The sequence below is a fragment of the Cupressus sempervirens genome, chromosome 2 (assembly GCF_028749045.1).
Source record: "Cupressus sempervirens isolate cs-2001-9-10 chromosome 2, ASM2874904v1, whole genome shotgun sequence".
In the NCBI taxonomy this organism is placed as follows: Eukaryota; Viridiplantae; Streptophyta; class Pinopsida; order Cupressales; family Cupressaceae; genus Cupressus; species Cupressus sempervirens.
The window spans coordinates 743446421-743474048 of NC_143119.1; the positions used below are offsets into that span (position 1 = coordinate 743446421).

Below are 27628 nucleotides of genomic sequence, written 5' to 3' on the forward strand. Positions count from 1 at the left end.
ATGGTACAGTGACATGGTCGAATGAAGTAGATATTTAAATGCCAATTGGTTGATCAACAAGAGGCCGAATCTTGTTAGATGGCCAAAGGGTATGCGTTATTCTAGCTTCAAGGAAGAGATCAATGATCTGATCACTTCGCTCAATCACATTGCTGAACTCAAGGAGTCTAATGCCTTTGAGCCATGGATGTACAATTACATCTCTCTCACTGTCCGTTCAAAGCAAAAGATCTTTTGGAGAGAGATGATAAGTGATATGATATTGGAGTAGCTATCTCAACTTTGTTCTACTGGTACCTTCTATATGAATTCATACATGGTATACATTGATGCTTCCCTAGGATCCTTCTCACAAGTCTTTCTAACAGGGTTATTGCATGGTAGTACTTGTCATGATGTACTTTGACCAGCTCACATTGAGATCTAGTTGCATGAATTATAGGAGGGTAGAGGATGCCTTCCTTGGGCATTATATGTGCTTGTTTGACAAGGAGGTTCCGAAGAAGAGGGTATCCAATGAAGCATGGGCAAAGGTGAATGAGTATGGTTGTCTCTTCCTTGATTTTCTCAATTTTACCTACATGAGAGTTGGGTATTTCAAAGATAAGCCATATACTCATCCACGTTATCCCACTAACAAGATCATTCTCATGGAGTTGGCAAGATAGTGGATGGTAGTGCAATCATATCAATCTTCATTGCATAGGCAAGGCGTTGGTATCTCATCAAAGAATCCTCTAAGGATTGGTGGTTATTCACTTGACACAGTATCAAAGACCAAAATCATGGAATTTGAACTTCAAAGAATCACCTAGAAGAAGTTCATGGCACATGCATGCTTTTAGACCAAGATCATGGAATTTGAACTTCAAAGAATCACTTTGGAGAAGTTCATGACACGTGCATGCTTTTAGACCAAGATCATGGAATTTGAACTTCAAAGAATCACTTTGAAGAAGTTCATGTCACGTGCATGCTTTTATTGGCGAGGAGTGACTGATAAAATTAGAAAACCATACATTCATGTTCATCGCCTCGAAGATATTTGGGTTGACTTACACACAACATTTGATATCTATAACATCAAGTATTGCCGGTTGACCCTAAAGCAGATTGTGGACTTTAACCTCACAATTTTCCCTCCAAGGGTTGAAAATGATGGTGAAATCCTGATCCAAAATATATTGAGCAAAACCTCCATAGGTTGCCCATCCAAACTCTATCTTATTCATCCAAGAAAAGCATCACTATTTGGGACAGTTTTCAGCCTATTCTTGCCAACACTAACAATTGGTTGAAGAATATAGTATTAAAAGCCGTAAAGGTGAAGGGGGAAAAAGATTTTGACCCAGCTGGTCTGATTGGTTTAAGGGTTGAGATGAGGGGTAAACACAAGGATGACGCATAATTTACAACAACAACTATTCCAAAACTCATCATCAAGGGTGCAAAGGCAAGAGATGTGCACTTTAGGTGAAGTCCACTGAACCTTAGAAGGTTCATATTATCCTTAGTAATGAAGAGCTTCCTCCTCCACTGAGAAAGTGCTTGCCAAAGAAATCTCCTCCTACAGAAGTCTTGTTCACAACTGTCATTCTTGATTCCACACTAGCCTCATATGAGTTGGTAGATCCACCCTTGCATGCTGCTATGAATACTTTTCCTTCTGAGAAAGCACCATTTCATGAGGATCCAACTCTAATCACACCGGCCAATCCTATCTCTTTGGTTGCTCTTATAGTCCTAACAATGGAGCAGTATCATAGCTTTGAGAGTGTGTTCGATGCATATACCAATGTTTATCCCAAACGTTGTGGTTCCCTCCATGGCATTAATGGATACTTCATCAGCACAGTTTGAGCAATTCATCATAGAGGTCACACATAGTAGTCCAACTCTAGTGGCAATTATGTCTGAGGCTCCTCCTATTGTAGCTATAGTTCCACAGATTGATCCTGTGATCATTCTGATTACTACAATTGCTATGGGATCCTCTTCCTTCTCTTCCTCCTTGGCTCACCACAATTACTCAAAAGAGTAAGGAGGAACTCCCACCTAAAGACCATGATTCCAGTATGGTCGCAAAGGCCAATGTTCCCAATATGAAGAAGGCCAAAGTGGTATCAAGGATTGTGATGAGTGCTCATAACACCAAGTATGCAGAAGTAGCTGAACCCCTTAATGAAAAGTCAACAGAATTGATGCAAACCAATGATTACAAGTTCACCACCATTGAACTTGGTAAACAATCTCACTTGGCAAGATGCCTATGATGCTCTCAATGTGCATACTGTAGGAAAGGAAGAACAAACTTAGAATGGAAAATGCTAGATTTCAGGGTATCATTGAAAAGATGAAAGCTTCTTCTTTGTTAGTTGAATCTTCAGATCATGTGGTACAAATTCCAAAGAAAGCCAAGCCCGTGGACAACTGGTGTGATCATTTGGTGACCCAGGGGATAGATGTGACTAGAGATGGCTTCCAGATACTTAGGCATGGAAGAAACATTTCAGCAAGGTTAAAAGAACTTCTTAGTTCATCTCATCAACTCAAGTCTCTTAATGTGGACCTGAACATGTAGAAGACTATGTATGAGATTGACTTTAATGTTTCATGTGATTATGATATTTTCTCTTCTGTAGAGATGTATTACAACACCTTGCATCAAATGGACAACATGGAGAAAGTATTGCAAAGCCTAGTGGTTGAATGCGAGGCAACAATGAAATGTCTACAAGATCAAGAGCAAGCAATCAACAATAGTTTACTATAGATGACATATGCAATCACTGATGAAGATGGAGAACTCGTTGATGAGGGAGTTCTCGTAACAAAGTTTGAGGAAGTTATTTGCCTACAGTTTGGGGTGGAAGGATTCGATTTTGGAGAGATTGAAACTCTCACAGGCTACGGATTCTCACTTCGTGATCTCCAAGATAGGATAAAGGAGTGTAGCAGGGTTATTGTAGAGAATGAAAATGTTATCTGCAAGTTATTTGTTGTTGCACAAAGCATAGGAGAGCCGAATGCGATTAATCTAGAAGAATCATTGAAGAAATTTGATGAATTCATGGACACATCATGATGATCCTTCTAGGTGCTTAAGGGCACTTCTCTTCTTTTTCATGATTTTCATAAGTAGGATAGAGTTGGCAGATTGCATGTAGAAGCAACTGAACTTTGTAAGTACAAAAAAAATACACCTGTATACATCCTTCATGTAATCAAGTTGCAATAGCATTAGGCATGCAACATAGATAAGTCAAAGTTAGTTAGGATTTTGTTAGAAGAATAAGTCAAGGTGGTTAAGTGTTTCCCTTTTCCTCTCCACCTTTCTTTCTCTTCTTTTCCTATATAAAGGAGAGAGCTCATTGTAAATAATCATGTTTTGCTTTATACAAGAAGGCTATGCTTGTAACTTGAAAAATTTGTGTTTCTAGATACAAATTTCTGAATTGAATAACGAAGCAGGTTTTCCCAAATTTTGTGTTGCGAGGCTTGGAATTGATCATTGTTTTCTTAAGTTGCATTGATCAATTTATCTTTGCTCCATTTTATAACCATCTTTGTGAAGCATTTGGGCATTCAATTTTGTTTTTTGAAGACTCTGAGCTTCTGGAAATGTGATTGCTATAGTTTAGTAGTGGCTCCAAGTACTAAGGATTAAAGACTTTGTGCTTTAATTCCTAGTACATCATTTCAATTAGGATAGTTGACAAGAGACATTGTGTCTTGTTAGCTATTCGATTTTTTTTCAAAAAGATTTAATTGTAAGAGACTTTGGGTTCTTATTATCAATCACATAAAATAAAGTTATAATTGCGTCTTAAAGTTGTTCTTATGTCAACTACTACACCACCAGTATTATTAACTTACAAAAATTTGTAAGTTGTAGTCTTAGTAACTTACAAATTTTTACTTAGTTAGAGACTTCAGGTCCTTATTATCAATCACATTTGGTAGTTCATCCTAGGAAGTAAAGATGGATTTGATGTGTCTCTAGATGCTATTGTTATGCTGTTATACAAGTATAACAAGAAACACTTTTTAAAAATATACAGTTATAAAGTAGTTCTTAAAATCTCTACTTAAAATTTCAAACCTTTATATTCCAGAAGAAGAAGAAGATCCGTATTAGAAAATTCCTGAACAAACCACCAACCAACCCACTTAAAGAGAAAAAATGGCCTTGAGATCAAGAAGAAACCTCAAAAGAACTTTAACCCTAGACATTGAAGATGTCTCATGTTTTTCTAATCCTCATGAAAATCCAAAAATGTATAGCCAAAGTACCTCAAAGCTTATACGATATAAATCTCTTGGTAGTGAATGTAAGGTGTCAATTTAAAATATTTCATTCTAAAACAATTGAGTGTTTCTGGTCTATGGAGTTGCACCCTATGTGTCCTTAGTAATTTTTTTTTTTTAAAATAATGATTTGTACTATTAGGAGAAAGGTAGAATTAACACCTTAACTACACCAGCGTCATCATGCCGACCCCAACCCGCAGCAGAACCTATTTCAAAATCATGAGAATCAGCAAAAAAAATGAGTCTTTTGGTTTCCAAATTAGACACTAGTTTTTAAAGATGTACACCAGGTCTTCAACTGATATATCAGTGATTATCCTGGAATGTATATATCTAAGTAATTTTACTTAATGAAAACAGAATTAAAAGTAAAATGTAGAAGTATGCAAAATATTGAAAGCACAAAAACATTAAAGCTGATTTCAGAAACAAAATCTCCAAACACAGAAAGTATTGTTAAAATTGCACATAAGAGCGACAACACCAAATATTAAGTCAAAAATTTCCTACCTAAGCTTTTAATTGAAATACAATATTTTAATCTAGATCATGTTTCTTGGCAAATTATGTTAAATGGTCAAGCTAGTAATAAATATGATCCCAAATATGCATCTCAAACTCCAAAATATTTTACTTGATGCAAATACATGTTGGACATCTTAGTTTGACTATGCAATACATGTCTATGAATACACAGAATAATAAATGTTACCAAAACTAGACAACAAAAGAACTGGTGTATCTTGGAGGGATATTTATTGGCTCCCCTTTTTAGCTCACCATGGTTTGTAGCATAGATTAAAATCTCTCCAAGAAGTGGCAGATATCTCTACTTCTCACGAGAACTTTTTCAAAACGAGAAAACTTAAGGTTTTCTGGAGAGAAATTCTCGCCAAGAAGACCATAAATTCTTGCCAATAAGTTGGCCAGTTCTCTGCAATAGTTGCCAACTTCTCATGATAATTTAACTACTTCTCTTGGGCAGCACTAGTAAAACTGGAACACCCAACGACTTTCCATTCATTGTTTATTTTGCAATTTTGAGTGTTTGGAGGAGAAGAGAAGGGTTTTGGCAGAAAGAAATAGTTTTTGGCAGCCTTGTCGATCAATCACAAGTGGATTTGAATTGGATTCATCGCAGATTCGAAGAGATTTTTCATGCAAATCCAGATTCACAAGTAAGTTTTCTAAATTTTTTTTCTTTTTAGTGGGAAGGGGAAGAGGAAGATGTAGATTAGTTTCATATTTTAATTGACATTTGTATTTGCTTATCATTTTACAAAGACAATTTTCTATTTATTGCTTTAGAGTCCAGAGTATCTGAATATGGCTGCCAATCATTGACCTCCCACATAAGGATGCAATTTTATTACATATTTCATTTATATATAGCAAAATCAGCTTGTTTGGTTTGTTTACTCATTTACTAACTCATTAGATGCATATTCTTATTGAATTTTACAAAAAAATGTATTTCTATTTAAATTGAAGTCATTTTTAAAATTCCTGATATTTTCTTGAGAAGTTGCCGGTTTATCTTTGCTGAGAACTTCATTTTTTGCCTCGCCAATAAGCAGCAGAGAACGATATTTTGAACTATGGTTTGTAGGATGGATTAAGCTATCAGTGGCCCTTGTAGGCTAAGTCAATGGTTAGAGGGTCTCAGTTGGCAGAACTGGAGGTCAATTCTTATTCTAGAGGACATGAGATTGCTCTTTGTTTTGATTAGTTTGGTACACTTACTATTTATAGTAGGTGCCTTTATCAGGAAAGTCGGAAATTTATATTTTTAGCAGAGTGTTTAAACAAGTTTGTGGCAATGTTGAGACTTGACACCATTGGTTTGGACAGTTTTATGGAGGCTTACTGTTTATAGTATTGTAGTTTTGCACATTTATTATTTGTGGCAGGCCACTTGGATGTCTAGCATTTGCAATGTATATCTGGATTTATAATTGATTCCTAAGAGGAGATTATATAGCCTGTGCTCACATTTATTTTATAATATATTATAAAAGTTAGTGTTAAGTTATAAAGTAAGGCCAAGTCTTCCTTAAAATGCATTAATTGATTAAATTATTTGGGCACCCATACCAAAGATATATTCATTATTACAAAAACAATTCATTGCAATACAATAAGTCATTAATGTGACTTAATTGAGAAGCCTCTATAATCGAAACTCATGAAGGAATTATAAAAAGGGCAGAGTATAAATGGATTTCCTTACGCATATGTGAGTTTTGTCTCATTTTCTTGGAATTTGGGAATTGTGCGGGAAACAAGGGTTTCTGCAATTCAACTGCATTGGACAGTGAAATTTTTCAATGTTTTCAACAATGTGAAATGGAAAATAGCAGAAAATGCAGATATAAAAGCAAGATGGGTTGGATGTAAAGACTTTACTATGTAAATTGGCTATTTTATTAATAAAATTATCATATGTTACCGATAAAAAAGAACAATTTGAAATGGTGAAAGATCCATTGAATTTTGCAGTCAATGATAGCTTCATCCAAGAATCATAATGTGCCTAAATTTATAGTTTCAGAAGAAGTTTGCATTAGTTACAGAGGTAATAATTGCAGAGTTTGTGAAAGGTGGTTAGTTGATTAAGGACGACACAACATTAGAAGCAAATTGAGCTTCATTTTCAGAGGCAGCTGATCTGATAAAAAGCCTCATGTGAGTCTTCTCAACATGTCATTAGATTCCTAGGTCTGATTGGTTGGCATTATGGGATTTCAATTCACCTCCAATTGGGCAGCTAGCTGTTTACTCTCATTGTATGGTAAATTTAAAGCATTTCAAAAGACTCCCATATTTAACATTTAATATCCGGGTTCCTTTAATTGCTGCAAGTGCAAATTCAATGTCGATAATTGCGTCATACATTAATTCATATTTAACAATTGAAATAAGAAATCTGTGTTGCTGTAATAACCCTGGTAGGCTCACACTACGGATTATATGAAGAACATCCCACTCACTTGAAATTAATCTTGCAATTTTCCAATTCCTTCATGATATAATATAATTCATAGTTTGTAGTTTGCAAAAATGCCAACGAATAGCAAATTTAGAAATCATAGATAAGAGTTTCTAGCAAATAACTCAAATCAGAAATTTATTATTAATTCCTACTTACATATCAGTGACATGCATGATGCAGATATAATTCAAATGCCAATCTACTAGGAAATTAAGATATCTAGAATGCAGATTACAGACACCAATTTGCATACCCAAACACCACTCATTAACAGAGGAAACTCACGCCCAACAGATGCAGAAAAATGGCTTTGCCACAAAATTCAATGTCGATAATTGCGTCATATGTCAATTCATATTTAACAATTGAAATAAGAAATCTGTGTTGCTGTAATAACCCTGGTAGGCTCACACTACGGATTATATGAAGAACATCCCACTCACTTGAAACTAATCTTGCAATTTTGCAGTTCCTTCAGAATATAACATAATTCATAGTTTGTAGTTTACAAAAATGTCAATGAATAGCAAATGTAGGAATCGCAGATAAGAGTTTCTAGCAAATAACTCAAATCAGAAATTTATTATTAATTCCCACTTACATATCAGTGACATACATGATGCAAATATAATTCAAATGCCAATCTACTAAGAAATTAAGACATATAGAATGCAGACTACAGACACCAATTTGCATACCCAAACACCACTCATGATTATTGTTATTGCTACCCTCCATATGTTTACATTCCATGGTGGCACCGTGGTTGTTTAACTAGTTGTAATCCCTTTGACCTGGTCTATAATCTATACTTGCTAGTGTGGCAATGCCTTGCTACCTGTTGACATCATCAGACGCTAGATGTCTATCCGTCGGTCTTCTCCTTATCTGATTCTTCCTTGCCATTTATTTCAAAATTATTCCTTATTGGATGCCGGTATATTTTGCTATTGTTGATCTTAGTCCCAGGCTATTATATCCTCCATCATATGTTTAATTATGTAAATCACCGTGCAAGGGCCATTAGCCAAGGTACTATTCATATTTGAGATATCTCTATGTATAACTTCTAATAAACAATTTGATCTTGCAAACTTTTGACATTTATATATAGTATAAGCTGTGAATATTATCACTTTGCGAAATTGGTCCAACATAGACACCTCATTAATAGATTTTTATGTATGTCTGTCCTTGGTCTTTAATCTGCATGATTATCTATAGCTCATGGATCTGGAATGAACCTTAACTAATAATTCAACAATGAGATGGCTTGGTGTAGTATTGCAATATATTAGTGTTGCTTCTAATATGTCATCTCTCCTTGATAGTGCTTAGAATTCAAGTTCTGATGGCTTTACGAGTCTGTGCACTCTACTACCTATCATCCTTGTTTATTAGGTTTCCATCTCTCTACTAATCTTCATTTCATTATTGACTGGTTGATATGTTATACTTTCCAAATTGACATCGATAATAATTTATTCGATCTCAAACCAAAATAAAGTTCTTGATAGTTTAAATATCATGTCCACAATGATAGAGTTATTCTCTCGACAAGCAATGATCTTGTAATGTTAGTGATTATATATATAGCTCAGTCAAAACTGAACTTCTTACAAAAATTTAATAAATTGTCTCCAAAATAAGATAAGCTTGATATTCAACGCAACTCTTTTTTCCCTCGATATCAACAAATATTATTTGAAACATTTGTGCAGTAGTACCTCTTATCCCACCAGTCCTGAGCTTTAATCAATAGTAGTTTCTATAGTGTTATCATCTGACTTTGTAATCCCATTTTTCATTTCACAGGAATATAATCTTTGGAATGTGTTTAACATATCACGGACCAAAGCACATCCCTATCCCTTCGGTGGAGTGACTGTACTGATATTTCTAGCAAGATATTGAGTCCCACTCCCACGCCCAAGCTCTAGACACAAACTTGGTTGAGCTTCCTCGAGGTGAACCCGATATGCAAGTAGGGAATCAATGGACCATTGCAAGGTTCATAGATCCCTGGGTGTCATCCAACATATCTGCATTCTTCCAATCACGTAGGGTAGACAATGACTAAACAAGTGGCTGAAAGGAAAAAGCAAAAAAAACCTGCACATCTTTTAGGTTCCTGTATTGATCTTCTTGTATTTGAATAGCTGAATAGTTGTAATTAGTGAGATCAAAATAGCAGTAGCATGCATGGTCTTTCCTATGCCCCCAAATTCAGTAATAACGATAACCACTAGTGACTTATCTTGTGATTCCATGCCTAACAACTTCATTACTTGTTTCTTCTTCTCATTGATGCCAATGACTGACTCTGAAGTATTTCTATTTCTATCGCTGATTCTTTGTTGATATCCTTCTCCTAGGCTTTGCTCTGATACCATGGTAAAATTCTGGATCGCTGCAAATGTACAAACACTGCCATAATATGTGGTATGTCTTTCCAAATGGCAACAACCTCTTATATATATAAAGAGAATAATCAATGAAAAGACATGTATATTCATTAATTAGATAATTAATATAATATAAACTTTAATCACAGCTTTATATATATATACATATACATATGTAAAGGATAAAGACATCCGAATTGACTAAAAATTTAACACTCTTCAATATTTTCTATACAACATCTTTTGTCTTTGGACCTCCACAACTCTTAATTCCTATAATGATCTCTAATATTCTAGCAAAATAACCTCTTACAGTTTCATCTTCCAACATCTTAGCATCTTGAACTAAACATATCCAACTCTTCCTTATTGATCAACCCATGTGTTAAATCTGCAAACTCACAAAAATGAGGAAGATGTAATAACCCCAACCGGTTATAACTTCGACAAACATTAGGTTCTTTTATAGTTTAGTTGTTTGACATTTCGTCAAATACTTTGCAAGCTCGCTCTGATACCACTATAATAACCCCAGCTGGTTATATCCTTAACAATCATCAATTTTCCTTTGCTAATCAATAGTTGAACATTTCCTCAAACATTTGGTAGTCTTTACTATTATTGTTGCAAATTTGATAATTTGATTTTCAAAATTACACTAGAGAAGCAATTGGGCACTTACAATTTTAGATCAATTTAATACTAAGAAGTTCATATGAATGCAAACAATAATTCATAATTCTGCCCTATGAACCGTGCAAATTATAAAATTATGAAAGACAAAGTATTTGCTCCATCTTTAATTCATTACCAACAATGTTTCAAACAAACAGTAGCAATAATAATATATTAAAATGCCAAGAACTTGGAAATATAGATTGGCTTTGACTTTTAATTTGCAGTCCAATGTGAATCTACAATAGCCCCAATAATATATATTGCAGGCCATATAAATTGAACGCAACTCTTGAAAATTGTAACACGACCCCTCCAAAATGTCACACAAACACTCCTTAGGTGAACATGAGCCTGCAATTGATAAATTGCTGCCCTATAGTGAAACAACAACCCTCTAACACTCAAACTGAACTCTCAGCCCGGACGTAGAAGCATAAAATTAATAATTCGGTCTTCAATTCGTTCTCTAGAATCCAGTTTTCAGCACTTGTTCAATTGACTTCTCAATAACAATAGATACAATAGAGAAGCAATTACAATTTACTTTACCTCAGCAGAAAATTGCAAGATAAACTCATAATCTAACCCTTATACTTCAGCAAGGGCACAAAACCACAGACTTAGAATTGTCACAAAGACAACAAGCAAAGAGATAAACAAATAATCAGATGCTTTTCTCATCAAATGTTCTCATATTTATAATCTTCAAATGGCACCAGTTTCCCAAAAGAGCTCCACTTTAGAAGCTTCCTCTACATAACATTAAAATATAATAAAGTACCATTAATATAATTTATTAATTGCTTTTGGCTCCAAAAATGACCTCCACCATAACTTAATATTTTCACACGTAAGGCCATTGTTTCTTGTTCCCATGATTTTAAAAATTTCGTCCTGATTCCAACGAGCTATGATACTGAGGTGACCAACCAAGAACACCAACACAAATAACAACCTTAGCGTATTTAGATAAATAATAATAATAATTTACCTGTCTTGCAAAAACACTTGAAGAAGCATCGAAATCGAAATCTGACAACATCAAAGTGATTTTGATGATGAAAGACGATGAATGAACCTGGTGAGATGACTTACTATAAATAGATGCTCCCTCCAAGATTCTTGGAGCCCAAACTAGAAGCACGAAATTAAAACTGAGAGCATCACACAACTCCTCTAACTCAACTAAGCTCATTGGAACCAACAATTTGACTTACTATAGATAGTAAGTCTCTCAAATGGAGCCAAAACACACCATAGGCTGCTGAAAAGCCTATAACCCACAACTGAGACCCTCAAATTCCATTGTCAGCTCACGAGGGTTGCGATGGTGAACTGACGAAGGTTGCAATGGTGAACTAACCAAGCCAACTATAGGACTTTGCTAAAAATAGGGACATTATAGAAGGGAACTGCTCTTGTTTCTACCTGGAAAATTAGGATTGATTTTTCTTATTTTCATCTATGCATTTGATATCCTTAATGCTTATTCCCTCAACATCAATTTATACATGCCATCATTCATGTTGAATTGGAAGAAATCATCACCCTTGGGTTCCCAAATGCAAAAGTGTTGATTGCTATTTTCAGAAACTATGTGATCCATGTGTCTTTGTATGCAACATACTGATTTTCCTGAATTACAATCAGATGTGTAAACACCATCAGACTCAAAGAGAGGATTATCAATTAACTTCTCCATACACATCTCACCGAAAGTATGACTTTACTGTTCATCACAAGAGGCTGTTGTGAGTGACTGATTTTCTAATTTTGTAGGTGAAGCATGAGCTAAACTCAACTCCACATTCAACTCTTCAATCTGATTCTTTCCCATGTGGAGATCTACTGGAGGTTTTTTTTCATAGCTTCCACAGTCCTCACAAGTTCCAAAGCAAGAAGATCGACCTCCTCTTCTTTCCTCCCCAAAGCATTTGAATACACATAGTATAATACTGAGATCAAGAAGATAATCTCTATCCAAATAGAGGTTTAAATAGTTGTTCTTCATAGTCTCCATGGCTACCTTAACCATTCACAAATCAAAGAGATGAAGCCTCTTCTTTGCCTTCATGTCTTTCCTCAAGTTGGACCTTCTAGAGGTAGTTCTCTATTAATTTGTGGGAATTATCAAAAAATGTGATAATTTTGCAACAATCATATCTTCGATTAACCTTCAATTGGCTCTTCAAATTATGCGGTTCAATTAAAACTAGCACCAAAACGTACCCCATGTAATGAATTTTCTGATTTGTCCTCAAAATCATCCATGCTTAAAATCTTCGGCCAAACTCATCAACGTGACTTGGGCTGCCACACAATAAAAGTTCTGATTTGTATTCACTTGTGAGATGTATATCATATCACCATCAAAAACATCAAGCTTACAAGCTGAGGCCTTGCATTCCTCAAGCATGAATGGTGGGACACCTCTAAGATCAATCAAAGAATTACTAGCGGAATTCATAGCTTCTTGTGATTCAGAGTGTCAAAATTAAAATCGGCATGCTGTATATCAATGGTACTTGTCAGCCGACTGGATGGTCCCAGCGGTGTTTCTGTAGCCGACGGATTGACTGTCGTCGGTGTTTTGTATTTTGTAGCCGACGAGTAAATAGTTTGTAGCGGATATAATGATTGTGGCTGACGGACTCCTTCAGGAAGGTTCGGCGGATAGTATTTATATCTTGTCTGGGATCATTGTAAAGCATCACCTACTATTACGGATATTATGAAGCCTAATGTATGTTCTGGCATATGCGAATATAATTCTACTATTCCGTTCCATTGTCTGTATGCGTTGATTTCTTTATCAGTACGATAAACAGTACTCATTCATACCTCTTGTGTAGATGCCTTGTATGCCTTTGCTTTATTATGATCAACTTCAACCATCACATAATCATCTGCTTGAACTAACCTAGTCAATTTGTCTTTATGTTGTTCAACCAATCTCTGGTTGAAGTAACTTGGTTTTCTCATCATTGCAAACAAAGATATAATAACTCATACAAATGAGTGAAAGCACGTTTGTGCTTTATCCGTCAAGAAGGCATCAGATTTGGTCCTGGTCTACCAACAGATAAAGATCTTCTTACGGAGGAACAAGTATTAACATACATAGAAGAGCAAGAAAAAGCAGACAAAGGAGTAGGGAAATTAGCTACCTGTCCTCATTCTTAGCAAAATAGTAGGAAAGGATTGGAGGCCTCTTCATCACCTTCCATTCTTGAACCTACAAAGGGACATTATACCTAAAGAACAACCTATGACATGTAAGAGACCAAAGGGAACATTGGAAACATAATAAGGGTAGAGACATTGACACTCAAGACATTGCTAAATATGTCTATGCCAATAGATTGGTATTTAGTGTTGTTCCCATACTTTATGGGCAAAACAATGGTGACCTAAAATAATGAGTTTCCAAGGGGATTTAATGAGGTGCCTACTACCTTGATGGACATAAGAGGTACAACATGTAGACGACTCTCTGAAGCCCATCAGGGATTCATGGATCGAAATAGGGGTGTCCATAGTATATACTGGATAGAAAATGTTGGAAATGAGCCTATGATCAATGTTATTGTAGTGTCACCAAAAGGGGCAATGTTTTCGAAAGTAGTGGATTATAAAGGACAAGTAAGGGCAATACATTTATTGCTAACATTATTTGTCAAGCCATTGAGGAAGTGGGCCCTCAAAATTTTGTGCAAGTTGGAATTGACAATGCCAAAAATTGTTTTGGTTGAGGATTATTGCTTATTAGTTGGGGGATGTTAGTCATACATTTTTTGGACAACCTCTGCTGTCCACTACCGCAGCCTAATGCTGCATAAAAAATGTAACAAAGTTCAATGGGTTTAACATGTGTATGATGATGCCAAAGAGATCCAGATGTTCATCACCAAAGACCATACATTACAAGGCATATCTAGACAATCCTCCAGGTTGGAACTGCTGAAGGTAACATAAATAATGAATATGTTTTTCTTACTTTTTTCGCCTCCAACTCAATTGTGTATAGACAACTTCTAAAAGTTCTTGAGGTACTATCTTACATGGTAATCATTCGTAAGTGGATCATATTAAGGCAATCTAGCATTTTGTGGGCAGAAAACATTAAAGAAATTATCCTATATGCCATTTGGTGGGATCGTGCTGAGTATCTCCTCAGTTTGACTGAGCCTATATCGAACATCATCCATGGATAGGCCTTGTTTGGGTGAGATGTATGATGACATTAACTAAAATTGTGTAAACACATGAAAATAAAATTCATCATAAATGCAAAAGAGCAAGATACCGAAAAAAATCTTCCAAATATTACAACTCATGGTAGATAGATGGAACAAAATGACCACTCAATTGCATTTTATTACCTTGAATCAAGTCCCAAATATTATAATTCTCTGATTTTTACCAGACGTAGTGTAACAAGAGTTGCCCCGTATAGAGATCTTAAAACTGCTCAAGGTTACAAGACAGCACTTCCCAAACTCTGATAATTGTGATATACAAGATGCAGTGAGGGCTGAATTTACAAGTTTTGCAACCACAAATTATTGTGGTCTTGATGCTCTTTGGTACAGGTATATGGTTGATGCTCCTAACTGGTAGTACTTTTATTGAGAATCACACCCACACCTACAACTACTTGCTATCAAAATTTTATCACAAATTTTAAATTAAAAAACTAATACATTTTAAGTTTTACATATCATATAATTTATGTATAACTCTTTTAACTCTAATTTTTTCTCGATAGGCTATCAATTCATTTTTATCTGAGAGAAATCAGAGCACATACTTCTTCATTCCCTCAATAAAGTGCAATAGACTACACTGCAAACAAGTAAAGGACTTGGTGTATGTGCATACCAACTTGCAACTACTAATACAGAAAGAAAATGCCTACAAAGAAGTAGAATATGAAGCTAGAGTATGTTCAGTTGGATACTTTAATTTCCCTCGTTTTTTCCCTTGGAGTTGATGATGACTATGACAATACTAATGGCAGTCCCATTAACAATGGACGTGGGAATATTTGTGGTTCTAATTTACCACATTATATGGAGTAGGGTGATGAGATTTTTGGTGACCAATATAATATTTGATCAATGATGGCTGATTGTTTTTTGTTTTTTTTAATTGGTAATCGCTTTTGACTAGAGCTATGAACCAATGGAGCCACAGTTGGGGGCCCCATCCCGTGGTAATTCCGAGGTATTAACACCTCTAATATTCAGCTCTAAATACACCTAACTTCGCATTCAACCCTGAAATCACATCAGCTCAGAGTCGACACCGTCAGGATCACCAATCACCTTATCGCTCCAATTATATCTCCTTATACCTCCCAATCCCTTATCACTCCATGGCGACTCCCCTTATGACTCCCAAATACAAGATGACAGTAACAGTTGCACAAACGCGTACACCCCAAGGAAGAAGCACGTGAACCAACACCAAGCAAACGTAGCGAGCACAGTCAGGGAACAGTGGGAACGGCGGGTGTTTTGTACCCAAGACCTTAATCAACTGAGCCTTGTGACGTTTACCGTCACACTGCGGGGTGAGCCCAATGATGGCTGATTGTTGACACTTCATTAATTTTTAACTAAAATTTACTATATATCATAACGATTGAGTTTTGACTATTAATATAGTGGTGTATTTTGCTATGTTATTTGACTATTAGTTAACTAATTGTGTCTTTTGAATGAAAAAAGGCATTGTGGTAGTATTTGTGCTATTCAAATATTCACAATGTATTGGGGCATTTATTTAACGTTGAAGACTAAATCATAATTTGAGTGGTGTCATATTTGACAGAAAGATTGAATGAATAATTGATTGATATTCAATATTAAACAATAGAGAAATACTCCTCATATAAGAGATTACAAGAAATCTTTCCAAGAACTAAAGACAATAGGAAGTTAATAAACTAACCAAACAACTCAAAAAACAAAATTTACTAAAACTTGACTAAATGACTTAAAAGAAAGCTACTTATATGACCATTATGCTAAATATTACATTATTACTTTAATACCCTCCCTTGATGTCATTCAACTATCCTACAAAAGAGTTGACACAACATGTAGGTCATTTGGCCACACTCCTCTTCAAAATGCATTGCGACATGAGGCTCTTGTTGAAACCCTCCCTGGTTGGACTTTTGATCAGCTAACCACTCCCTACAGAACTTTTGTGCATGACCAAGTATAAGAACAAATTGAGTCTCTTCCAACATGATGTTGGGTAACCAAGCCATCCCTCTTGTTATAGAAACAAAGAATTAGCTTCTTAAAAAGCATTCATTTTTGCTAAGAAAAGCATAGCAAAAACTTTGAAGCCAACAAATTTTCTAGAATTCATCAAAAGAAAATATTGCTAAACAAAACCATAATTTTGTGGAAAAAACATCAAACCTCAATGTAAGGCAGATATCGCACATGAACCTTTCATTTCTATAGAAAAAAGCAACCAAAAATTGTGCAAAAAAACCTCTAGTACATTTGCAAGAACATAGTTCACACTAGAAACCCTAGGTGTGAGTGAAACGATCACAAACCACATTTTTTGTTATATAAAAACTATCAAATCATTTTGTTGAAGACAGAAAGCCATGCTTTTGAAACAAATCATTAAAAACTTTCAATTTGTGGAAAAAAAGTAAAAACCCATGATTTAAAAAAAAATCTAAACCCAACAAACCCACAACAAAGAGAACCAGAATTTTTGGCAAAAAATAAATGTACAAAAAATCTTCTAAGGTTCTTTGGAAAAGAATAATGCAAAAACTCTCTCAAATAAAAATAACCAGCAACCCTTGGTCGCAAGAAGATAGAACCCTTGCACATCTAAAAATCTTTGTTTATTTGGTTAAAATTGATTTAAAAATCAGCAGAAAATTGCCAAAAACTGAAAAGCTTCAATTTTAATAAAAACCCCAGCCAAAAACTCTTCCTAAAATTTTCTCACAAAATGTTTAGGAAAAACTGCAAATTTTATTATAGAAAAAAATCAGCCAATGAAAACCCGCAACTTTAGTTTTAAAAAATTGGACAAATGGCATTGCTGTAATTAATTATTCACCTAATTGTATTTTACTTAAGCTTGCTTAGGATAATGCATACATAGTAGTTCGCATTTGAGACACTTTAGAGATTGCAACTTTACTTGTACATGGTGTACAGGAAATTCCACTTTAGGTGGTGATAGGTGTTATCACATTTCCACTTATGTGTTCTCCACCATTAGTGCACTTGTCAAATTATCATCCTCCACATTTTGCAAATGCTTCATTGCACATCAAACTCTAGAGGATGATGCTTCCACCTTATGAGGCTCATAAGTTATCTCTTACACATCTGCATTGTACTCATTCATTCTCTTATGTACTGCAATTCAATTCAGTTATTGCATATTGACGAGAATTCAATTTATACTTGTCCATCTTGTCTCTTTTTTTATTGTGCTATTTATCGGCCTCTAGATCTTAGGTTGTTGCTATTGGCAAATTCTTCCATGGTATAAGAGCATTGGAGCATCGTTTGTTTACTATATGGGGTAAATAGTTTAATGCATACAGACAATAGACAAGAACATGTAACACTGCAATACTCCTTTTATTATTCGCATATATGCCAAAGAGATTACATAGTGCTTCCAAATGATGATTCCAACAATGATCCAAAGTCCATTCCGGACGGTGTACATATACCATTCCGAAGGGGTGACTCAACCGTCACGTGTCCCTTTGGATGCTAATCTATCCGTCGGCTATTTTATAACTTTACCGACAACATGCTAATCTACCCGTCGGCTATTTTATAACTTTACCGACAACATCATTCCCCCCAAAAAGAAAAGTCTGTGCGAAGAGATAATTGACCTAACTAAGAAAAAGAATAAATGGAATTTGTAGGCAAGAGAAAGTGGAAAAAAGAATTAGAAGAATCTATAGCTATGAAGGGGATGAAAATGTCACCCGCAGGTAACCGGAGTGGAGGCACCAGTAGCAGCAGCAAGCAGAAGCGCAAGGTGCAAGCACATGCACTTGCAACTGCTGAAATGACTCCATAGAATATAGCATTCGAAGGGCTGAGCGATACGGAATGTAGGAAGTGGTGGCAGGAAACTCCTCACAGTCATCCAATAAAAGCCAACATTAGAAGGGCACGGGTGGAATGGACGATTTGGATGCCTATTTTTTGCATCCGAGACTACAAGGGTTTCCTGTGCACCATGATCGAGACTTATGGCAGGGCCTCTCGGAGAAAATCATTCCCATACCTAGGAAGAGACCTAGTAGTCATTCAAAGCAACAAATTTCACACGTGTTTGGCATACCAAGGTTGCAAGGAAAAAAGGTAGAGCCCAAAAAGATTACCAAAGAGGTAAAAATGTTTTTGATCAGGTTGGTATGCGGAGACATGGCTGAAGCAGAACAGGAAGTATTGGTTGAAACATCAAAAGATAGGGGGTTGAAGAAAAAAAACATCTAGGAGGGACCATGGGGATGCCTGATGGATTTAGTCAACAGCAGACTTACTGGATCAAGTAGGGCATCTGATATCTCCTTTCCACAGGTATCCATGATGAATGGCATAATGAATGGGAAGGTGTATGATTGGACATCTATGTTGGCTGAACGCATGCATGAATTTATGACACTCCAGCATAAGACATTTTATATGCCGCATTATGCCATAGGCCTATTTCTTGATGCTACAGTGTGGATGATTCCAGAAGATAGGTTGGAGGCGAGACTTGGACCATTAGCCCCCGGGGAACCTCCTATCATGCAGTGGAAACACTTAGACACAGCTAGTGGACAAAAGGGCACTGTAGGACAGAAGAGACCTCAGGTAGATACATGAGGCGATACGGACAACAGAAGGAAAGAGACATCTTTTGAGGAGAATAGTACGAGAGAGGAGGAAGGGGGAGACAGTGATGAAGAGGTTGAGATTATCACAACCACCCCCTTGTTATTTTCGCGCCCTACACTATCTGCCACTTCCTGCCTAGTCCCAGCAGGTGTACACATGGCACATATACTAGGGTTTGGATAGACAAGACAGCCGATAGTGATGACTGTAGCACCACAGCAAGCGGTTACAGTAGCTGCACGCTGGCAGCACAAGGTAAGACCTCCCCCAGTCTGACCAATCGGACCAACAATTGGGTTTGCCATATGGGGTTTGCACGAGTGGCAGAACCCGTTAGCCGAGAAAGTATGCCAGCTCCTATTGAAGCACAATAGGTAGCAGAAATTGTGGCACCTACAACAAAGAGTGTACTGAAGGAGAGAGAGGAGACTACGATGGAGGTACCCAAACTACTAGTACCAGAGATAGAAGAGACCCAAAATATGCCTAGTGTGCACTTGGAGGTAGCGAGTTCAGATGCAGTAGTTACAGTGGATTCAACACTCTTAGCATCACCTGAGTGAGACTGCGAGAGTCGAACTCAGAGGCTGAGTACCTACTTAAGTACGCAGTTCCGCCATACTCCAGTACCTCAGGTGGCCCACATGCAAACACCTACGCGAGACGAAATTCCGAAGGAAAACAATCTGCAGGCATAGGTAGTGGAGCCAGTATTGGATGTAGGACTGTCACATAACGCTATTGAGCATATGACGGAAGTAGTAGAAAAGGCCGTGGGGGTACAGCAAGAACACTCAATGGCGTCAGAAGTGTAATGTCCCCGTTATAAAATAAATAATTTAATCTTTGTAACAGGCCAATTGATTTATTTTATCTCGGACCCATTTTATTTTGTTTTTGTAGTTTGTGTCACCGTCGGCTAACTTTGTACACCCTCGAAAGCTTTTCCCGACGGGTATTTAAGCACGGCTCGTAGTAGTTTCTAGGCATGCTTTTGGATTATATCTCTCTGTAGGGCATTGTTCGCCATTTCGGAAGTGAAAGACCTTCCCTATTTGGCTGGTGCAGTTTCGGTGGGACTCAGCCCTCACCCTATTCCATTGGTGTTCGTCTCAATCTGTATCTAGTAATTTGAAGGCTTAATTATATATCTCAGTTCCTATTGGTGAATCTCTGAACTCTACGTATACAAATTGTGTATGTTCCCTTCTGCATTTTTTAATCGCATCATTAATTTGTCTTGCACTCACTATCTGTATGACTCCCTTGAAGCATCTCCATTCATTCCATTCACCCTATTCACCATACATCACTTCCAGCTTCCGTACGGCCTTAATTTGCTTAGAACGACAAGCTCTGAGCTTCCATACGGGCACCTAGAGATACCGTACGACTTCTTGCTTCTCGTACGACCTTTTCCCCATAGCTGTACGGCCTTTAACAACACCATACTACACCAACATGTTTTCCATATTACTTTCTACTGTACGCCTGTTAGTCTCTTCCACCGTACACATTCTCATATCCACCATACGCCCAAACATAGTTACCATACTAACTTAGAATTACCACCGTACGACCTGTTTAGTGCCATCGTACAGCCACCTCTTTCTCATCCGTACGGCTACCTTTCTGCAGTCACCAATTTTCCCTTCATCCCATACCACCGTATGGTCCTAACTTCACTGTATTAGCTCTTCATTTTAAACCATACAATCCTCCTTATTGTGCACTACTTACCCATATCCGTACGAAATCCTGGGCTTTGTACTTCACCTCAGTCGAGATTGTTACGAAACATTACAGTGGTACCAAAGCTCTTCAATCCTACCAGCCTGTGGACGGTGAATGACAGTTTATAGCCAGAAGAGGAGAAGGACACATTTCGTTGATCGAATCGCTGATGAATGGGAACCGATGGGCGCCAAACTTGTGGCACTTACGAGGGAACTTGCCCGAAATTAGGCGCAAATCACGGATACGCAATGACTCATGGAGGAAACCCTCAAGAAGTTGATGGAGAACAAAATATCTAGAGATCAAAATGGACATAGCACGAGCTTAGTATTGGGTAAACCGCACCCTCAGCCAGCATGCTCTCATCCTTCCATGCCGACCTTCCCACCACGGATAGAAGCGCATCACAGAGAGAGACTGCAACCTTGCGAAGAGATAAGAGAGGACTGGAGAAATGCAAACCTTGAAGAAGACATTTCCTACAAAGATTACACAGATCTGAGAATGAGATACTCGGGAGATGGAAACAGAGGAGGATACTTGAACGATGAACTCAGGAGAAAATTGAGTAAGGTGAATCTGTCTCCGTTTGACTGATCGGGTTCCATTTCAGCACAAGTGTGGGTGATGAAAGCCAATACATTCTTCCAGCTAAATCCTATGCCAGAAGAAGCAATCAAATTTGCCGCATTGCATTTGGAGGGAGTTGCGCACGAATGGTGGCACCACGGCACCATTACATTAGGGCATGATCAAATAAAGACATGCAGAATTCACGGAGAGATTCATAGAACGATTTGATGGGAAAGACCCTGAGCTCAATTTCAAAGATCTGGCGCAGTTGAGGCAAACCGGATCAGTAGATCAGTTCATTGCAAAGTTTCAGAGACTTTCTATGTTGGTCACAAACATTTCCAAAAGACGATGGGTCGTGCTCTTCATGGACGGACTAGCGGAACCACTGAAAGGTTAGGTCAAGGGATTCAATCTGTCTACCCTGTCGAAAGCAATCAATAAAGCACTTAGTATGGCATCGTCGTTGGCATCAACCTCATCCTCTCGAAGTCACTCACATCCGAAACCACCAACGTATCCAAGGGACAAACCTCCACCCAAGAAGCCGACATTGGATGAAGCATCTCGACAAGAACTTCGAAGTAAGAAATTGTGTTTCAATTGCAAAAGGCCTTGGGAGCCTGGCCACCGATGCCTCGGGAAGGGGAAGATCCATTACATTGAGGTAGTGTCCGATGATGAGGACAAACACGAACAAGAAGAAATGTCATTTGAAGATGACCAACCTAACACTAACACCAACATGGCCAGTTTAAACCATATGGAGAGGATTGCTGCTTTGGTACAACGTGGGGGATCCATTGCATTAGCTAGCAGTCCGAGGTGCACAGTTTTTCGTGTGCGGGGTACCCTTAAGGGACAAAGGGTTACAGTGATGTTGGATAGCGGAGCTTCTTTGAATTTCATAAACTCATCCTTAGTAAAGCGAATAAGTCTCCCTACGGAAGCACGCGCAGGCTTTCAGGTCAATGTTACTGGAGGGACTTTCTTGCCCTGCACGCACCTTATTCCTCAGTTGAGCATCACAATGGCGAATCACGCCGTGATAGAGGACTTTTTCATAGTGGACTTCGCTGACATTGAAGTCATTCTGGGCATATAGTGGATGGAGACACTTGATGAGTACACTCAGAGTTTCAAGCGAATGGACTTCACTTTTGTGGTTGACGGAAAGAAGGTTGTCCTCCGAGGGATGGCAAATGAAGGGCCGAAGGAAGCTTTCGTGCATCGAATGGAGACAGTCTTGCAACATGATGACGTTGAGTGGGTTGCGCATTGTTTTATCTCGGCAGAACCTATGAAGGGGCACCAAACACCTCCACAAGATGATGAACTTCAGGATATTTTAAGTAGGCATGAAAAAGTCTTCATTGATATTCCTCCTCGCATACCACCTCATCAGGGGTTTGAACACACAATCGAGTTGGAATCAAGGGAAAAACTAGTCATAACCACAACATACCACCATCCCAAGAAATTCAAGGATAAGATCGAACAGATGATTCAGAAATTGCTTGAGAAAGGATGGATCCGTCCCAGTATTAGCCCATTCGTGTCATCCGTGGTACTGGTCAAAAAGGAGGACGGAACGATGCGCATGTGTGTGGACTATCGCGCACTAAACAAAAGAAAAATAAAGAACAGGTATCCCATCCCACGGATAGATGAGCTCTTGGATGAACTACATGGCATCGTCTATTTTTCAAAAATAGATCTCCGTTCCAGATACCATTAGATTTGAATGAGGGAAAAAGATGTGGAGAAAATGACTTTTTGCTACCACTACCGACATTATGAGTTCCTGGTCATGCCATTCGGTTTGACCAACGTACCTACTACATTCTAGTCATGCATGAACCGCATCTTCAACAAACGGTTGCGTAAGTATCTATTGGTATTCTTTGATGATCTTCTTATTTATAGTAGGACATGGGAGGAGCACCTAAAGCATTTGAACGAAGTTCTGAGTATCATGGAGAAACGGTCCCGGTTTGCCAAACAATCCAAATGTGAGTTTGTTATGACAAAGATATTGTACTTGGGGCATTTCGTCAGTCAATACAGGGTTCAAGTGCATCAGGAGAAGATTCAGGCTATCCTCGATTGGCCTCCCCCAAAATCACTCACAAATCTGTGAGGGTTCTTCGGATTATGCAGATACTACAGGAGATTTGTCAAAGATTTTTCTTAGCTCAGCGCACCTTTAACGGATCTAACAAAGAAAGGGGCTTTCTAGTGGAACGAAGAAACACAACTCACATTTGATAAGCTAAAAGAGGCCATGAGCACTTGCCCGGTTTTTGCACTGCTTGACTTCACCCGACCGTTCATTTTGGAATGCGACGCGTCTAGGGAGGGCATTGGAGCGGTTCTGATGTAGGACAAACACCCCATTGCCTATGAAAGCAGGAAGCTTACACCAGCAGAACGCTTGTATTCTATTTATGCTAAAGAAATGTTGGCCATCGTACATGCACTAACCGAGTTCCGACAGTATCTGGTAGGTGCCAAGTTTGTTGTCTGTACGGATCACAACAACCTGAGATATTTCTTGGAGCAGTGAGAGTTGAATGAACGACAACAAAAATGGGTAAGTAAAATTTAGTGTTTTGATTTCGACATTGAATACGTAAAAGGGAAGAACAATGTTGTTGCAGATGCCTTGTCCCGAAAACCCACCATCTGCTCGCTAGAACAGATCTCAGCTGACTGGAAGGCACAACTGTTGGTAGAATATTCCAAGAATACGTTTGCCTGTGAGATAATGGATGGTCACATCCACAATGATCGGTACAATGTGTTGGATGATATCATCTATTATAAAGATCGGATCTACCTAGTGCTAGAATCCAAATTGAAGCAGAAGATCCTGAAGGAAGTGCATGACTCCCCTCTAGCTGGACATCCCGGCTTCCTTAAGACTTACAGAAGTATACGGGAGAGATTTTCATGGAAGGGACTGAAAGGGGACGTGTTGCAGCATGTGAGAGAGTGTATTGTTTGCCAACAGAACAAACCCAAACACACTCTTCCTACTGGACTGTTATAGCCTTTGCCGATTCCTAAACATAAGTGGGAAAGTATATCAACGAACTTCATAACAGGTCTTCCCAGGGTGAATGGAAAGGACTGCATCTTCGTGGTGGTTCATAGATTGACAAAGTATGCTCACTTCTTCACCATCCCCTCAGACCTTTAGGCTACACAAGTTGCCGAACTATTTTTCAAAGAAGTCTTTCGCTTGCATTGGTTACCCCGAAACATCGTCACCGATCGGGATGGACGATTCGTCAGTATTTTCTGGACAAAACTGTTTCGGATGGCAAGGACATAATTATCACCGAGCATGAGTTACCACCTGTAGACAGATGGCCAAACTAAAATCGTGAACAAATGGCTCGAAGGCTACCTACGGAACTACATCTTGTCACAATAATGCGTGTGGGTAAAATGGATCCATCTCAGGGAGTATTGCTACAATACCACTTATCACATGTCAATCGGGATGGCGCCGTTCAAAGCTATGTATGGGCACGAACCACTCTCCTTCATCAACATAGTTCTGGGCGACAGTCACACTCCAAGGGCAAAGGATTAGCTTTAGGAAGGACAGGACATTCTGAGGAGCTTGAAAGAAAACTTGCAACAGGTGTAAAATCGACAGAAGGTGTACGTCGATAGACATCGAATAGAGAGGAGTTTTGACGTGGGGAATTTGGTCTATCTCCGGCTTCAGCCATACCGACAGTCTTCATTAAAGGGAACAAGGAGGGAGAAATTGAAGCCACGTTTTTATGGTCCCTATCACGTGATCCGTTGCATTGGTGTGGTAGCGTACGAACTGGAACTTTCGGAGGGTAGCCGCATTCACAATGTCTTCCATGTTTCCTGTCTGAAGAAGGCTATCAGGCAAAATGTCACAGTCACTGCCGACCTTCTGCCACTCAATGAGGGGAAGCTCATTTTGGAACCTCTTGAGATTCTCGAAGTGCGTGAAAAGGTCCTGCGGAACCGCACCTTGAGGGAGTACTTGGTACATTGGTCCCACCTACCATTGGACGACGCAACATGGTAAGGCGAGCACATCCTCCAACACCCAGCATTGCACTTGCTTGAGGACAAGCAAATTTTGGGACGGGAGGAGTGTAACGTCCCCATTATAAAATAAATAAATAAATCTTTGTAACGGGCCAATTGATTTATTTTATCTCAGACCCATTTTATTTTGTTTTCGTAGTTTGTGTCGCCGTCGGCTAACTTTGTACACCCTCGGAAAGCTTTTCCCGACAGGTATTTAACCACGGCTCATAGTAGTTTGTAGACATGCTTTTGGATTATATCTCTTTGTACTGCGGATTCTTGTTGGAGTTCGGTATTGTTTGCCATTTCGGAAGTGAAAGACCTTCCCTATTTGGCTGGTGCGGTCTCGGTGGGGCTTAGCCCTCACCCTATTCCGTTGGTGTTCGTCTCAATTTGTATTTGGCAATTTGAAGGCTTAATTATATATCTTAGTTCCTGTTGGTGAATCTCTGAACTCTACATCTACAAATTGTGTATGTTTCCTTTTGCATTTTTAAATCGCATCATTAATTTGTCTTGCACTCACTATCTGTACGGCTCCCTTGAAGCATATCCATTCATTTCACTCACCCTATTCACCATACATCACTTCCAGCTTCCGAGCGGCCTTAATTTGCTTAGTACGACAAGCTCTGAGCTTCCATACGGGCACCTAGAGATACCGTACGGCTTCTTGCTTCCCATACGGCCTTTTCGCCATAGTTGTACGGCCTTTAACAACACTGTACTCCACCAACATCACTTCAATATTACTTTCTACCATATGCCTGTCAGTCTCTTCCACTGTAGACATTCTCATATCCACCGTACACCCAAACATAGTTACCGTATTGACTTAGAATTACCATCGTATGGCCTAACGACCACCTCTTTCTCATCCGTATGGCTACCTCTCTGCAGTCACCAATTTTCCCTTCATCCCATACCACCGTACGGTCCTAACTTCACTGTATTAGCTCTTCATTTTAAACCATATGATTCTCCTTATTGTGCACTACTTACCCATATCCGTACGAAATCCTGGGCTTTGTACTTCGCCTCGGTCGGGATTGTTACGAAACATTACAAGAAGCAGTGGAAACATTCTTTGTTGATATAGCTGCTCTAGCGACTCGGGCTCGAAAGGTGGTGGTATCTCCAGAGGCACAGGCTTTAGACTTAGTGGTGAAGGAGCTAGAAGGAGTGGTATCTTTTATGAGATCAAGATGCCCGACTACCTTTACAGTTTGCTTTGAGGAAAGAGGTTGGCCAAGCGTGGAAACTACAGAAATACATTAGGATTAAGCCACCACGAGCAGTCTGGGCTTGGAGACCCCGATAGAGACATTGACTCAGGAGATTGTGCAGATATACATGGAGGCATATTACACCCTTTGGAGGAGCCAGGCAGATTAGGCAGCAGTTGAGAGGGCTCCGAAGGAGTCAATTACCAAGTTAGTTGTCATGTCCCCATTTTGGAGGCAATTTGATTTAATTAATTTAATTAATTAGCTTATCCAAAATAATGAATATTTTATGAGGATGACTAATTAATTATTTTAATTAAATAAATAAGTGGTATTAAGTTAATTATTTATAAAGTTATCAAATAAATAAATATTAAAAGGTAACTTTATATTTAATTAATTTAATAAAGTGACTTGAATTATAAAATATTTTATAAAATCACTTAATAGATAAAATAAAATAATGTTCTAGAAGCTTCTGGAGAAAGTGGAGAAAAAAGAATAAATAGGTACCCCGGGCTTCATTCTAATCATCCAGTTGTTTATTTCTCTCTTGACATCAAATTGTGATTTAGTCACATAGTCTATTGTGAAGCCAAGTGGTTTCAGATAGTCAGTTGATCTTTAGGAACGAAAACTCCCTTGGATTTGCATAACTGAGGAAGTGAAATATCTTCTGAAGGGTTGCACATTTGGAGGTGATACTTCAGTCACTTCAGC

At 38.2% G+C, this 27628-nt stretch overlaps 1 protein-coding gene across 3 annotated transcripts in view; it reads right to left on the reverse strand.

The window, feature by feature from the left end:
• LOC149575521 (ketose-bisphosphate aldolase class-II family protein) overlaps window positions 1–27628 on the reverse strand; it is a 392222-nt gene that overhangs the window by 127214 nt on the left and 237380 nt on the right. For all 3 annotated transcript variants that reach the window (XM_089815285.1, XM_089815286.1, XM_089815284.1), the window contains exon 23: window positions 4471–4517. In XM_089815285.1, coding sequence (XP_089671411.1) covers window positions 4471–4517 — 47 coding nt within the window. The remainder of the gene's footprint in view (window positions 1–4470; window positions 4518–27628) is intronic.